This window comes from Lipophrys pholis (genome assembly GCF_963383615.2).
Source record: "Lipophrys pholis genome assembly, chromosome: 2".
Lineage (NCBI taxonomy): Eukaryota > Metazoa > Chordata > Actinopteri > Blenniiformes > Blenniidae > Lipophrys > Lipophrys pholis.
The window spans coordinates 25,303,879-25,320,351 of NC_137636.1; the positions used below are offsets into that span (position 1 = coordinate 25,303,879).

The 16,473-nt window shown below is 41.1% G+C and overlaps 2 protein-coding genes across 2 annotated transcripts; both read left to right on the top strand.

Annotated features, from left to right (window-relative positions):
- Positions 1-134: 134 nt before the first annotated feature.
- On the top strand, positions 135-7,338 carry pop4 (POP4 homolog, ribonuclease P/MRP subunit). Its single transcript, XM_080489014.1, has 7 exons — positions 135-271; positions 2,404-2,459; positions 3,026-3,255; positions 3,346-3,423; positions 3,525-3,586; positions 4,581-4,682; positions 6,544-7,338. The coding sequence occupies exons 1-7, from the start codon at positions 265-267 to the stop codon at positions 6,678-6,680; spliced, it is 672 nt and encodes a 223-aa protein (XP_080345140.1). The 5' UTR covers positions 135-264; the 3' UTR covers positions 6,681-7,338.
- A 3,866-nt stretch (positions 7,339-11,204) lies between these two features.
- plekhf1 (pleckstrin homology domain containing, family F (with FYVE domain) member 1) lies at positions 11,205-12,530 on the top strand. Its single transcript, XM_080491944.1, has 2 exons — positions 11,205-11,483; positions 11,676-12,530. The coding sequence occupies exons 1-2, from the start codon at positions 11,222-11,224 to the stop codon at positions 12,254-12,256; spliced, it is 843 nt and encodes a 280-aa protein (XP_080348070.1). The 5' UTR covers positions 11,205-11,221; the 3' UTR covers positions 12,257-12,530.
- The last annotated feature ends 3,943 nt before the right edge of the window (positions 12,531-16,473 follow it).

Genomic DNA, 16,473 nt, shown 5'->3' on the forward strand with positions numbered 1-16,473 from the left:
CTATTTGCATCTAAATGGTTCCAACATGTGTAAAAGGAAATTATGACGCATCTATTTTCCCCTGTGGAGTCCAGCTCAGGAGTGTGAATACGTTTATAACCACCAGGGGGATTAGAGCGCAGCGAAGATCCTCTAAAACAGACAAAGAAGAAAAAGGCGGAAGTAATTTGTTGTGATGTAAACACGTGTCTAACGTTCCAGGTTTAAATAAAAAAATTAAAAAGGTAGCCTTTCACGGATCTTCGTGTTTCAGAATCTCCAGTAATGGAAGGTGAGTTGGTTTAAAAGACGCCGGTTGGTTCTCAGGTCCGGGAATCCTGCTACTTGATCCAGTCACGTTGTTTTGTGTTTCCATCCGGCTTGTTGCTCCTCTCGGCTCGTAAGTCAAGAAGAGGGACATGGAGCTCACTGTCATGTCTGTCACATCCAGTTTCCTTCACCTTCAGACAGATCAGTTACAGCTGTAAATTGAAGGTTTTTAGGTGGATTAGTGTCTGTGAGCTGATGTGGTTTATGTGAAGATGATTTATTTATTTATTCAAAGTAAGACTGATTAAAAACGCATGGAGCACATTACACTTATCACAGCCCTGTCTTTCAATAAGACTCTTTAAATGATTTTCAAGTGTTGTTTTCGATGACCTTCATGTTAAGTTCATCAAAGTTTTCATTGCAGTATTTGAAACCACATGCCCCATGTCTAAATAGCCAATATCAAAATGATTACTGAAAAATAATCCAAAAATAAGCCACCAAGTACGGTAAACAAAGATTTCCTTGTTCTGGTACATAGAAATGCCTTCGTATTTTAATATTCTCTTCAGGTGCATTCGGTCTGCTTGTTTGGAGAACACCAGGGTGTGGAAGGCAGCGTGCACACATGCAAAATAAACCATGTTAATATATTAATCACTGTAGGACCTATCTAAAACGTGACAAGTGTGAACACACACCAAAAGAAAAGCTGTGGCAAGTCGCCTTTGAAGACTCGACGCTTAAGTGAAATCCTGGCCAAAGTTCAGGGAAATACCAGTGTGTGGTTTGAAAGCGTGAGAGTTTCACTGGGAGTCTGGTCAAATCCTTTCTGACAGGTTTGTAAGAGATGCTCAGGCTGCACACACACATTTCTGAAAGGTTTGCTGCAGAAAAAAGTTGCCCCACTTGTTTGTCTGGAAATACTGAGGCCAGAAGACAACAGAGCACCTCTGTTCATTGTTTTCTGAAAGCTTTGAGGACCGCTGCTAATGGTTTGCTGTTCAAGAGCCCTCCAATTCTATTTTGTCGTCTCCTCATGTTGGTTGGACTAATGTTAAAGGTGTCCCTCAGGGTTCAGTTCTAGGGTTTATTCTGATACCTCTGCCTTGAGTTAGATATTGTTTATATGCATCTGGTTTTACATTTCATAGAGACAATACCATGCAAATCTGTTCAGCACGACTTTCTAAATGATCTTATTTGACATATCGCCACTAAACTTAGAAAATGATTCGACGAACAACCCAACTTCCAAGCCCAAGTGGTGGAGTAAACAAGTTGTCAAATATATTGTAGAAAAAGATTCAGCGAATACATTCAAAACTAATATTGTGCACATACATGAGCATGTTTGTGTGGTTTACACTTATTTACATGCAGGTGGTCACACCGACATATGGAGATATTTACACGTGCATGCTTGAATCCATAAACGTATCGGTGCGCGTCGTCGCTTGAAGGAGCCTCAGTGTTCACACTGGTCACGTTTGGTCCTGTTAAAAATAAACTCAGGTGTTTTTACAGTTGACACAAAGGGAGAAAGCTGCCATTCAAGCCGTATATTTAGAAAGCAGGTCTCACCTTACCTCCAGACAAACGTGGCATGCATTTTGTTGCACATTGTGCAAACACGCTTATGACAAGGCAAGGGAGATTTATTTATAGAGCACCATTCAGACACAAGGCAAATTCACCGTGCAAATAAGGAAATTACAGTTTCCTTTATCACAAGAGAAGTGCAATTAAGAGTGGTTATTGTAAATAGAGAAGCTAAAAACAGCCCTTGTGGGTCAGTCTGTTCATGAGAATAAAAGCTTAATAAAGTGTAAAGTCAACACAACACACAAAGAGTGCCAAAGAATAGAATCATCGCTCTTTTTATTACCTTCTTGGACACACCCAAGACTTTGCTTATAGTTTTATTTTGAACCAGACTAGAAAGTCCAGTTCAGCTCACAGTGACAAGCAGTAAAAAAAAACGTGCATTTTACATAAATGTTCGTGTTTTGAAGAAAGACATTAGCAGTAGTAGTAGATTTTTTTTTTTTTTGCATGCTTTTCTTAAGAGCCTTAATGAATTTGTTGATATGATGGGGGTTTTTGTGTTATTAAAGCTGGATAAAGGTTTTCTGTTTTGTTTTTTTACAGAAGCACTTCTGCGAGTCGCCATTCCTCATGAGATTGGGAAGATTGTTGGTGTAGCGGTAAGTGGGAGGAGGGTTATCTGCACCTTTTATACACTTTGAGATTGTATGCCAGTCATCAAAGACATAGGGCTGACATTAAACTAAAAGCTTGACTGGTCAACATCCATCTATCCAGGCAATTTCATTGCCTAGTTGCTGGAGACGATCCCGTCTGTCTGTGGGTGAAAGACGGGTCACTACTAGGGCAGGTCATCGGTCCATCACAGGGGAAACGCAGGGAGTTATGGACAATTCATAATGACGGGTTGACCTCAGAAGCATATTGTTTGACTGTGGGAGGAAAGCCAGCAGGACCAATGATTTCTCACAGTAAAGCAGGAACATTAACCACACGAATGATTTTTGGTACAGCAAAGATATCAGTTTTACCTTTTTAGTGAACTTTTGTCAAACACCTGCTGTTATATGTCCCTCTGTCTTACCTGTTGCTCTGCTCCGGTCTCTGCCTCACTTTCATTCACTGCCTCCAGCCCTGGATGCCCCAGCCTGGCATTCATGTATTTACAACAGACCACATCACACACTAAAGTAAAATATTCTTGCTGCCACTTTCTGGTTTTCAGTCTCAGACCCCTCCGAAAGCCGCTGCCTTCACTGAGGCCTTCCTGAAGAACAGCCTCCAGCAGCCTGAGCGGTACGACTTGAAGAACATGCTGAGTCACAAGGCGCTGATCCTGAAGTACCACAGGCCCAAGAAAGACTCCGCGAAGAGGAGCAGCAAGAAAGCCAAAGGTCTGAACGCCCGGCAGAAGAGGGCCTTGAAGATCTTCCAGATCAAGCCGGAGCACCAGAAGTGCGTCGGGAGTTTACTGTACCTCGTGTGAAGAAATGGTTTCCTGAAGTATTACGAACTGAAATGCATTTCTGTGTCGTGTCCTTGTAGATATGAACTTTTCCTGCCTCTGCACGAGCTCTGGAAGCAGTACATTATCGACCTGTGCAACGGATTGAAGCCAACAAGGTAAACCAGTGAGACGCTTCTATACATGCTCAGTCGCCTCTTCAGCTCTTCACTAGTCCCCTTGCTTTTACTGAACACTCAGCCTTGCGTTACTTTCTCAGCAGCCCACAGTCGGTGCAGCAGAAGCTCCTGAAGGCAGATTTCCACGGTGCCATCATCACAGGTACGTCGTTTCTCTGTCACACAGCAAATGTTACTTCAACGGCCCCATCTCAGAGCAAAGTTTACTGTGCTTCCACAAAACGGTAGAAACAACAATCGGCGACGGGTCAGAGGGATTAGCTTGTTCGACAGGTTGGTCCAAAGGCAGCTGGTAGCGGCGGCTTGGTTACCTTGAAATGTCACTGTCACCCTCTCAGCTAGAAGAACCAGAAGAGACCCGCCCGACATTAAACTTCACACGGAGTCAATGATAAGCCGCGGTGATGTTTAACCTCCACGAAAGGTCAGACAGGGAGGAGGAAAATGACTTGAAGGGAGAGAAGACGAGACAAAACAATGCAGATGAGAGCATTCTGGTAAAAACACTACAGTGTTCGACATTTGATTGGTATTTTCGGTTGCTAAACATGCTGACACAGCGCCTTATAGTTTGAGCCAAAGCTGATGCTGTTGTTGGTGCTGAGATTTCAAAACTACATATGTATCTCCATTGGAGGCGGGCAGAGGAAATATTATTGAGTGCAGTTGTAATATTTGGCCACATTTTGAATGTAAATTTAAATACTCCAGTGGTAATATTTTGACAACTATCATGCACAAATCAAGCTAAAAATGAAAATATTATCTGATAGACAAAACTGATTAAATGTATATTTTCATTTGATGGAGTCTTGCAAACGCAGTAGTGAAGTTCTTCATGTCCACTTTCATCATATTGCAGCACAACTAAGCAGTAGTTGTCATCAACTAATACATTTAATCAAAATCCAAGTACTCGGCGCGCTCAGAGTTAAAAATTCAAACTCGGCACGAACATCCTGTGAAATTGTTTTAAACTCCTACAGACTTTAGAGCTACAAAACCTTCAGAAAGTATCAAACTGTCTCTCTGCACTCATGGAACGCACTTATCATTTGAGCCTCAACCTGAAGAGAAATGTATTCTAAAGTGACTGAATGCATTGCTAATGCTTCCTGATCTGTCCCTTGTCCCAGTTGTCCGCTCCAGATGTCCATCGTATGTTGGAACCACTGGGATCCTCGTGCAGGAGTTCAAACACATCTTCAAACTCATCACCAAGGAGGACAGGCTGAAAGGTTGGCTATATAAATGTGTGTCAGTGTCTGAAAGCGGGCCTCCGGCTGTTTGGCTTCCTGTGAGTGAAGGTGTGCTCACGCTTTAATCTGATTAACGAGAAACCTGGAGGAAAGAGGCCAAAAGGTCTTCAGCAGACCGACCGAAGGTCAAAGGGTCAGTCTCGACACATCATGGCGCCTCATTGATCTTCATGTCTCATTGAAATGCCGAGAAGAAAATATTCTGCATAATCTCAAGTACGTGGACGTTATTATGTGTCATGTTAACGACAAGCCAAGCCACTCGCATGCAAAAGTTTTTGTAGGCCAGCGTTCAGGTTTGTGTGGCATTTCAATGATGTAGATATTTGCACGTCTGTCAGGAGCTCTTTGGTCTGAGCTATGTTTAGAACTGGAATAACACCAATGTTTATGTGCAGATGATACTTATTTTCTACCTATCGGTTGGTCGGTGCATGCACAGATTCAGATTGAAGTTTTCACTCTCTTCACATTTGTAATGCACAAACAGGGCGGTAACTCCAGGGTTTGTTTTCGAATAACCGAGACGTGACGAGTGGAAAAACACACTTTCACACAGACAAAAACACACATTTGTTTGCCAAAGCATTCTAGTCCAATCGCCCCACGCTGCCACTGACGCTCGGCATTTGTTGTGTTTTGAAGATGTTTTTTTTTTATTTTATTTTATCTGTTTTTACTGTGAAGCACTTTTTGACTCCATGTCTGTGAAAAGCGCTAGACAAATAAAATGTACTTACTTGCTTACTTACTACTACTTTAATCCATCTCAATGAACATCGAGTTTCAATGTTTTCCTGCACGATGCACACATTTGTTTGAACCCACCTTTTCCACATGCAAGCAAAAACAGCATCAATTTTTCTTCTAACCAGCGTGCAGATAATGACACACAGTCACATTCACACCTAAAAAGAGTCACAAATTAACTTCCATGTTTTTGGAACCTCTGAGGAACCCTGAGTACCTGTAGAAGACTCCACACAGAAAGATTCCAATGAAGTGATTCTCGCTGTGAGACACGAGTCTCAAACCTCTACATCACTGTGTGGCTCTCGGAAACATTGGAAATAGAAAAACCAGTAAGAAAAGACATTGTGGGTGTTTTTTGTGACTGCAGACATTGGACTTGGTGCCACAGTCCTGCTGTTTGCTTGATGGCGTGTTTCCAACATGTGCCACTTGTTGGAAAGAAGCCATCCCTCATCACATTTGTCATCAGCGCTTTAATGCAGGCAAACAGCTGCAGTGTCAACATTGAGAATAGTTTAAGAAACTTGTAGTTCGTCAGTGTGAGTCAGCTCTTCTTCACACAAACACTACGACTGAAAACCAGCAGTTTCGATCAAACAAAATCCAGCTTCAAGAGATTTGAGCATTCCTGATTCCAGGGGATTGGTTGGAGACAATTCATATAAATTAAATGAATTCAACTCATCCATTTTGACATGAGCTGTATGAACTACTCTATCTGTCTAATCTAATTGGTTCTATGACAACAGTGCTACACAGACTAAAGTGAAGGAGACTAAATGATGCACCGAGCCACTGATCAATCAGCAAATTGACACCCCACTTCAGTACACCACATGTCCATTTTGGACCAAAGTCGCATTAATGAATTGAGCAAATTCCTCGATCGACAAAACACACAGTGAAAATTTAGATGTCATCAGCATCCAATGAATGTACATTTTTAAAGTAGCTTCATTAATAAAATGTTTGTACTTTTCCTCATTCTATAAAAGGAGACACCTGATGTCCGGGTGAATTTGACTTGGCACCATGTTCACAGCAACGCTCGGCTCTTCTCACCCTTTCCTTCTCCTTTCCACCACAGTGATACCAAAGAGGAACAGTGTGTTTGCGGTGGAGATCAACGGCTTCGTCTCGCACATCTACGGCAGCAAGTTCGAGCAGCGAGCCAGCGAGCGCTCGGCCAAAAAGTTCAAAGTGAAGGGAACCATCGACCTGTGATCGCGTGTCATGTCGTGACCCAAATACGCTGGTACGAAGCGCCTCGGAGTGCCGCGCCGTGGACAAGCGTGTGTCTCTAAACGACTTTACTGCAAACGCAGTCAGACATGTGCGTCTGTATTTGTACTCCAGTGATTCTGCAGACCTGATGAATTGTAAGTACAGTATGAATTCAAACAGTCTCCTTGAAGAAGTCATCCAGGTTATTGTTGCTTGTGCTGGCCGTGCAAAATGTGAAAGATGTGGGCGGGGGGGGGGGGGGGGGGGGGGTTATGCACAGGGAGGCCTTAAAGAGACTGTTGAGCTGGTAAATGGTGAACTGTGACTGCAGGTGCATACTGGCAGGAATTGTTCAAATTTGTATGCATTCATAACATCTCATTTACAGCTGCTACTGTTGCATAAAGGCTGTGTCAACACTGAAACATGCACACCAGATGAACTGCTGATGATGCATTCCAGTGTTTATCGTTCCCAGCAGCCTCCTCATAGTGCTTTAAGTTGTGTGATTTTCATGCTTGAAACGTTTTAGTTTGTATGTTATGAGCATAGAAATAACCAACGAAATGACATTTTTTTTTTGCATGCACCTGTACTTTGTTTTCCACAGCTGCTCCATATTATAATAAAACAACCTTAAAGAGAAAAGTGTGTCTTCAAAGCGAAGTGTGAACTGGTCCACTGTGTGCTGTTGTTTGTCTGATACATTAATGTGCAGAACATGTAGAAAGAAGAACACTAATCTTTCAAAATGATCTGATGCCTGAACTTGAGCTTCATCCAAGTCACAAATATCAGGTGAATTTTGCGTGTTTTCATTGAACGTAGCTGTCAAACCTTCACTGTATCGCTGTGGTAACAAAGCAAATGATCCGTGGATTTAACAACCGGTTGAACTTCATTCGACAGCAAACATTCAACTTAAAGCTCCTCCAGATCCAAAATCTGTTTTCAGAGTATCTCTATTGGATGATAATCTTGATGATCCCTCCACCTTACTTTATTGTCACATTTCGGGGCCCGTGTCGGTATGTGCCGCCCTTTCAAACGCTATACGTGTTTGTATTGTTTTCTTCAGGAGTTCAGCCTCACTGCTACCAGTTCATGTTCCTGGTAGTTGTTTGGTTTTGATGTGTTTTGACAAACGTCTACAGCTGCTTCCTCTGTGGGATATTTCCATTGACTCAATAATAAACTAATAAATAAGATGTTAATTAGGGACCGAGCACCAAAGGCCAGGCCTCCAAAGGTCTGGAGGCAAGGACCCTGTTATTATGGGAATGTTTCTTAGGATTCTTATTCCGACCCAAGTTTGACCCACTAAACACGCTGCAAAACTCCCCAAGTTTGGTATGCTCGTCCAGACTGGCCAAACATTGATGAAAATGTAAAAATTAACCCCCAGAGTTCCAAAATGTGCTCTCTTGCGCCACCTAGAAACACGAAAACAGCCACCACGACCCGTAGGAATGTTGTAGAGAGATCAAATCAAAATTCAATAAATCACACGCTGATACCCCGGAACTAAATCCAACAGGAAGTCCGCAGTTTCCCTTTCAAAAAAACCTTCACCCAAAACAGGCACTCAGGCAAACGTTATCTCCTTCTGAGGGCGAATGACGTATTGGCTTCGAAACTATTAAATGTCACAGGGGGCTCTTCTGTTCAACTTTTTGACGAGTCGAAACGTTTTTATTAGCCGTCAAAGCTCCAAATGCCAAATCTCGCCTCCTCCCTCCTCTCATTCAAATACATGGGAAGACCAAAATGTCTCTTAAAAAACAGCCGTGATAGAACACGACATAACACATGACCTTTTTGGTGAGAGGGAACCATGCTGTCATTTTTTTGTTCTCGCATTTTCAAGGAACATTTCTCATTGATTCAGATGGAGCAAAATCGTGCGTCTGCGTCAAACTGCGCCTCCTAGTGTCTAAGGTTTACGTCTGACTGCTTCAAAACCCACACAGGCTGCAAATCCAATCAGTTATTTCGGGAGTCATGAGACTTGGAGTCCGGTTTTATTCCAGCCATAATGTGAAACGTTAATGACGATTAAGATACAAACTATCCAAAATATTCACCTGGTATTATTGTTTGTCAATGCTTGTGATTTCTATGTCATTTTAATGTCATTTAATGTTTTTATTCTCAAGAAACTGTCAAGTCTTCTTTTTGCTGGAGGTCTGACACAAAACTGGACATTTATTCTGACGACTCAGTATTTTGTTATCTTTTCTTAGGATTGCTCTTGAGTACCTTTTTAGTAGAAACACCCCACACTGCCCATCTTACAAGGTAGAGGGAAATGTGTGTCTGTCTCTGCGTCAGCGTCAAACTTTTCGCAGCACTTCCCTTTCATCGCAGATGTGACACACAGTTTGCAGCGGTGTCTGCTTTGGTTTACTCCCTTCAGCCGTGTCCTTCAGAGTTGTTCTTTTCACTTTGTCACTCAGGTTTTTACCACAGTCAGTTTGATTTATCACATTGTGTGAACCAGGTTAGATACTAAATCAATCAAACTTCATTTTCATTGCACAGTTTAATGCTGGAAAGCTTCACCGTAGGTTCTTGTATTAACGGTGGGAGTGACTAAAAGGACCTGAGAATTCATGATGGTTCACGAGACACAGGGAGCCTTCAGAACCAGTGTAGTGTGATTCTGGATTCTGGTCCTCGTCAACACAAGAGCAGCTTTAGTTCTGGAGAAGCTGAAGGTGAGATGGTAATGATCAATCCGACTTGAGACAAAGTCATCCGCATCTCAGTGTTGGCCTGGGAGAAAACGGCGGGCTCTGCATATGTTCCTAAGATGACAAGAAAAACAGTTTTATCCACATGCTTTACATGTAGAATAGAACCAAGCTTATGACGCCCTGGTTGTTTACTTGATCTGATCTTTTTAAATCCAATACCTGTAATGTTTCTCTCTCTTAGCATCAGGAATGAAGACAAATATTGGGTTTTCTCCCCATTGAGTTGTAGAAATCCTCATCCCATCCCAGATTGATTATCTGAATTACAATTAAAAAGGTCATCAATTGGCTGCATGTCTTCAGGAGACATGGGAATGTACAGCTGTGTGTCGTCAGCATATACAGTAGCTGAGAAAATCGATGCCATGGTGCCTGATGACAAGTCCAGAAGAATTGAGCCTGAAACTGAACCTTGGAGCACACCATGTTTGATATCATGAATCCCTGAGGAGCATGTATGCAGGAATGTTTTGTGAGTGAGCACTAAGATCTTAAGTGAGTCCAAGTTGCATCTAAAAATCATCGGTACTGTGGTTCATTCAAAAACTATTATTTTTCATTGAAAAATAATTCAAGTAAAAACAAGTTTCTCAAAAATTGGCTTAAAAAATTGGATAAAAAAGTTGAAAATCAATGATCTAATATAACACTTTGCATATGTAGGAGTGATGAGCTGCTGACATGAAAAACAGTAGCACCTCAGGAATAATAAAACTGATCTTCAGCCCTTCAATTTTATTTGTGACTAACTTGTTTCATCCAAAAGTAATTTGTATATATTGTATTGTCTCCTTCATCTATGCGTTTCATAATAACATGAAAATAGCTGTATAATTACACTTTAGCTGAGCATTGCGTGACTCAGTCACTGAGTCACTCATTAAATTCTGTTACATATCTTAGCTGGATGAAGTTGCTTTATATAGTTTGAATTAACTCCAAAGTAAAAAAATAAATAAATCTCTAATCTCATTATTCTCTCCTTGTTGTTTTTATTTTTTTGCTCTTATCATATTTGTTTCTTACTGTAAGATATTAATTATTCTCACACAGCTAAATAAATAACACACCAGGTTTGGCAACAAACAAACATTTGACAACGTTTTCCCTCCCAGACTGAGCTGTTCCGCAGGTCAGAAAGGATTGCTGTCTGTGTCCTCTCCAGTGTTGTCAAGTTTTTCTTGCTTCTCCATTTCTGGCGACTGAAAAATGTCTCATTGGTGCTTTGTTTATGTATTTATTACCTAAAGAAAATAAACTCCTATTTTGTGCAATTTGGATTTGCTGTGATGATTGAATTTCCCAGTGTGGAAGTCTCATGTGGTTCTACCTTAATAAAGGTAATATTTGGAACATGTAATGCAAATAAAAAACAATACTTGTATAATGTGTGGATGTGCTTTAATCCTATTCAAGGCCTTTTAATTTTAGCAGTGCATGCATGGTTTTTTTTCTCTGGACATTTCAGCCTTGTTATTGCTGTCCTTTACCCATTGTCTGAATCTAAAGTGAGTATAGGAGATACATTGAATTTCTAAATTTCATCCAGTGAATCAGCCATGCCCACGCACAGATGAGTAGTTTCAGTTGTTGTTATTCTTTGAATGTCATTACTCCTTTCTGCAGAACGTTTTTTTTTTTCCTGAATTCAAATTTTGCTCACGCCCTCAAATGTGTTGCAAAACGCGTCACTTATTTTGGAAAGTCCCGTTGCATCATCGAGGGCTTAGGCTATAAATGGCTCTGCCGGCTGAAGAGCGACGACAGTCTCACACCCGCAGAGGAATGATGGAGCTCCCAGCAGCAACACTCACGTTTGCACAGGAGAACCGTGAACGCATCTATGCAGTTCAGCACTCCTTTGGCCCACTGGGGAAGCCGTTAGTGGAGCCCAACCGAGTTCTCATCGGAGAGGGCAGACTGATGAAGATGAGCCCCCGGGGGGGCCCACAGCCCAAAGTCTTCTTCCTCTTCAACGACGTGCTGGTGTACGGCAGCATCATCCTGAACGGCCACTGGTACAAAAAGCAGAAGATCATCCCTCTCGGTGAGCGTTCTTCTGCAGGACGTAATCCAGCTGAATAGGAAGTGGTAGACACTGCAGGTGTAAAAAAATATTATAAAAAAAAAACATTAAACCTGCAACTGTCTGTTTTAAACAAGCTGTATATTCGAGTGGAAAAAGTAGCCTAAACGTTTGGGCTTTTTTGTATTAACATGCCATTTGTCAACATTTCAGAGCAGATCCAAATCGAGGAGCTGGAGGACGGAATTAAAATGAAGAACCAATGGTTGGTCCGCACGCCGCGCAAGTCTTTCTACGTGGGAGCGTCGTCGCCTGTCGAGAAGCAAGCTTGGATCGAACACATCAGGGACTGCCAGGCCGCGCTGCTGCAAGGCGGTGGCCGCCAGGCCTCCTCGGACTTTGCCGTCACCTGGATCCCCGACAAGGCCTCGGCCATCTGCATGCGCTGCTCCAACAGGTTCTCCCTGACGCAGCGTCGACACCACTGCCGCAGGTGCGGCTTCGTGGTGTGCGCAGCATGCTCCAAGGCTCGAGCGGTGATCAGTCACATGCACCCGACGAAGCCCCAGAGGGTGTGCACCATGTGCTACTCCGTCCAGACCAGCACGTGGAGCTCCGAGAAGATGGGCTCAGAGGAAGACGAGGTGGAGACGTCCAGCGAGGACGAGGAGGTGGAGGAGATTTACCAGGAGGTCCATGACCCCGGCAGGTGGATGGACCCTCAGATGAATTCATGGGCTGTTCATGTGTACCTCAATCCAGAACACACAAAGCCCCAAACAAACGGCCCGTGAAGAGTGTTCACAGCCTCGGACAATGCCATGCACAAACTACACGCCTTCTCATGCGAGGCAAAATGTATAAAATACTTTTACTTTATTTATTTTTGTAAAAAAATATATGATCACTGGCTGCTGTTTTTTTTTTTTTTTTTTAACATTATTCTAAAAACACTCTTGCTGTGACATTCCAGTGTGTTGGTGTAAATGAGAACATGTGACCCCAGCCTCTGCTGCACGTGCATCTTTTGATACAAACTCAGAAAATAAAGAATTGAGTACATTCATGAACTGATTTGTCCGTGTTGTTTGTGATTGAACATGTCTGCTGGAACAATTGCTCAGGAAGTAACATTTAATATAAGTTCCTTAAATGGTATTAATCTAAGAACCAATAGACCAGTTTTTCTATTTCATCCATCCATGTTATATATAATGAATTTGTGACCATGATTGAACATTGAATAGTGTGAGATGCTGCACAGTATGTACATACTGCATGCAACAAACTCGCAACTCTTTTTTTTAAGACACAAATGATGTGATCGTACAAACAAACGCTTCAGCCAGAAGGTAGGAGTTGATTCTAGACTGAAAACTTAAAGCTGAGAAGCCACGTAGTATGTATTTGATCAAAACAGAGACATTCTTTTTACCAGAAACTTGAACCGACTGAACCTTTTTTTAATGTTGACATACTGTTAATATGACTTATTCCACTTTAGCTACAGGCACACATCAGTGAAGAATAGAGGTTTTATACCACTTTATCCAAGTTGTGCTTCCGGGGATCCGGAGCTAATATCAGAGAAAGAGTTTAATCTGGACAGATTTGCAGTTCAGAACACAACCAGTCACACACACTTCTCTAAGTATCTATCTCAACATCAAATGCCCACCAAAATACACATTTTTTGGATTAACTGCAATCAGTTTGTTTAAATGCTTAGTTTTAAACGAGCAATCTATATTTGTCTTGAACTTTTTGGACACGAAGGAAAGGTATTTTATACTTGTACGTAGGAGTATGACCATGTTCATCTAACAAGCACGTCATTATTAGACAGGGTTTTCCCCTGAAATTTCACCAATCTCCAATTTTCCAAAACTCTGAGTGTAAACATACCACAGCAGGTCAGCCTGCCTTCAAGCACTGCTCACACCACCTCAGGGACTTTGTGACGTTAATCTATTTTCTCACTGCAACCTGGAAACTCTGCCGTCAAACCTGTTCGACAGACTTGCCTCTTGGCTTTGGATTTAGGAAATACAGCCCATATATATTACACAATGATATTCCATGATTCGTCCTGACAGAATGGGTTCATTCACTCAGACGGTTGGATCTTTCTGCTGTTGCAGGTCAGATCTAATGTCTGCCTTCTACTTCCCCCTGAAATTAAACAAGATAAAATTCTCAGTAAGTGAAATGACTTCCAGTGTTTTGAAAGAATTCATAGTTGCTCTCACCTCCAAATGACACCGCTTCGACAAGTACTGCAAATGAAAAGTACAGTCAGAATGGATCAGCCTTGCAGAGTCGTGTCAAATTAGCATCACAAACATATTATTCTGTAAATCTGATAGAACATGCGTGTTGAAAGCAGCAAAATGTTTCAATCTGAGGACATAGCCGTGTAATTCACATCAAGTAGCATTGTTGACTATGGCTTTTATTGATCGATTGCACTTATTTTCCTTCAACTTCTTTGGGTTTTTTTAATTGCAGACATTTTTAAATTGTACAAAACGCACTTAAACAAGTAAAAAACTTTGGATTTAAAAGGTTATTATGCTGCCATTTTACTGGTCCGGCCCAGTCAGGATAAAAATGGACTTTATTAATTAAATATTTCATTTTTAATGATGATGATGTGAGAAACCCTGGCTCAGTTTTAATTATGCCAAAGAGTTTGTGAAGTTGATAGCACTGCAGGGTGTAAATCATCCCCAAATAATTGTATGGCTTAGAACCATATTTATGCCAAATTAGTGGCTCAAATGCTCATGCATCAATAAATGATGTGCAATAATTTGAACTTTTAGTAATGAGGTCGAACGGAGTTGTCCATGTTTGGCATAATTGGTCAAAGTTTACATAAAATCCACAATCCTGCAGCATCATAATGACTCCTGGCCTGACGTCAGTCTAAAATGATGAATAAACATTGATAAATAACATCAGTATCGATGTATTCAGTACAGCTGCAATCAGTCATCCTATGAACTGTGTCAATATGTTCATAACAAAACCCCTACATAAAAAAAAAGTGTAAATATGCCTCTATATTCAAAGGTAATAACACATAAATAACTATGAGATGAACATTTGGAGATCATTTAGTAGTGCAGAGTCAAGGCCTGAATTCAAAGTGCAGACGGGTGAGAGAGTCGAGGCTCTCTTCACTCCAACCAGCAACATTTCAGATAAAGGAGAAGGAAATGGTGACTGTGTAACTCTTCCTCTGTGGTTTTCTCAGAATGTCACGTTGCTTCCGACTGGTTCTTTTGAGGATTTCCAGATATATGCAGATATTCATCTTATGACCTCACTTCATCTCATTGTTTCATTTTTTCCCTAAAAATCAGTTTCGTGTTACCTTACACATATGTACAGGGAAGGATAAGGAGCAGATGAGAGATTCGAAGGTCAACATGTGGATTTTCAAACAACAGATTCTTAAAAAAAAAAAAAAAAATAAAGTTTTTGAGAATTTGGAGATATTGTCTTTCATTCTTCCTTTCATGATGCTTTTGTGGATCGACATGTCGGAGATGATATTGTATGCATTGTTTAATCTAAATTGTATTTGTAATCTTAAACAATGACATTGATTGCAACTTGTTCCTTTAAATGCCTTTTTTTCTAATTAAGTGAAATGGTTAACTGCAGTGTAGAATTATTCTTTTCAGATGTAGAGTTATTCTGTTGATTTTTGTTAGGCTCATTTGTGCAAGGCTTTGCAGCAGCAAAAGCGACTTCACTGTGAACTCATTAAATAAACCACAATACAGTATTACGCAATATCGGATTTAAAAAGAAAACAACCAAAAAACGTGGTGTCATCTTTCACCTTCAACCACTGGCATTTCTGGTAAATGAGAGGATAACACGATAGTATTTTAAAATATTATTGTAAATTTTCATTCAGTCTTTAAGACCCATTGGTTATTCCTAAAAAGAATTTCAAGTTGTAGACTGAAATCAAAAAGAAGTGTTTTTGTGTTTTTCAACTATAACTCCAGGTTTTACTACGTGTTATATATGAAATGAGCATCACAACAGTCTGGACTTAGTATTTTAAAGGCTGCGTTGGTAAAGAGAGACAGTAAATAAAACCCAGAGTAACACATCTAACAGGTTCTTGTTTGCGCCTCAGTACACACACATCAAATGCATTACACATGCATACGTGGTATTATACTGTTTGCTGTTCTGACAGTCCCCTAGAAGTCCCCTCGACCTCATAGGTCAAGATAGAAGACGACTCCTCAGCGTTATGATGACCCTGTTATGTTTCTCAGTCTTTTCAGAAGTCAAACCGTCTCACATACAGGAGCTCAGTCGGTCCATGCAGATATAGAAAGTGCTGCAGAGGGCAGTAGAGTTTCATGAACTCACTCGGTGTTCTCACTGCTCCATGCACTGATTCTTCTGCTTCCAGGATTAGGCTCAATCCATAGTCCTCATCTCTGACATCTGTGTTCTTGACGACTTTGATGTGTGTTAAACTAATTTAACCTTTATGGGTGGGGGGTGGGGATGGGGGGGGTATTGAAATAAGCATCTTTTACTTTCTTTAAACTCAATTGTTGCAATGAGGAAGTCCAACTTTTGCCTCTACCTAAAAATCAGACACCAGTGCATTTAATCTAAATGCAGAAAATACACTGTGAAAAGCATCAGTGACTAGAATAGTGACTCAAGTTTCCATATTGAAGCAGCCTTAACAAATGAGTTCACTCACTGACCTTTGCCCTGAGCTGAGTTGTTGACCAACACAGGAAGTAGTGACGAGGAACATAATCCCTCCATGACGCAGTAACCAGATGAGTGCAGAAGAAGACAGGTTTTATTAGAATATTGTTTTTAATTAACCTAAAAATAAACTTTGAATACAATGAAAAAAGACTAGAATAAAAGTACTGTTTGGTGAGACTCAGCTTCAGACAATTTCTATGAAAGCCTTTATTATGTGAACTGTACAAGTACACATTCAGCTAATTCACTT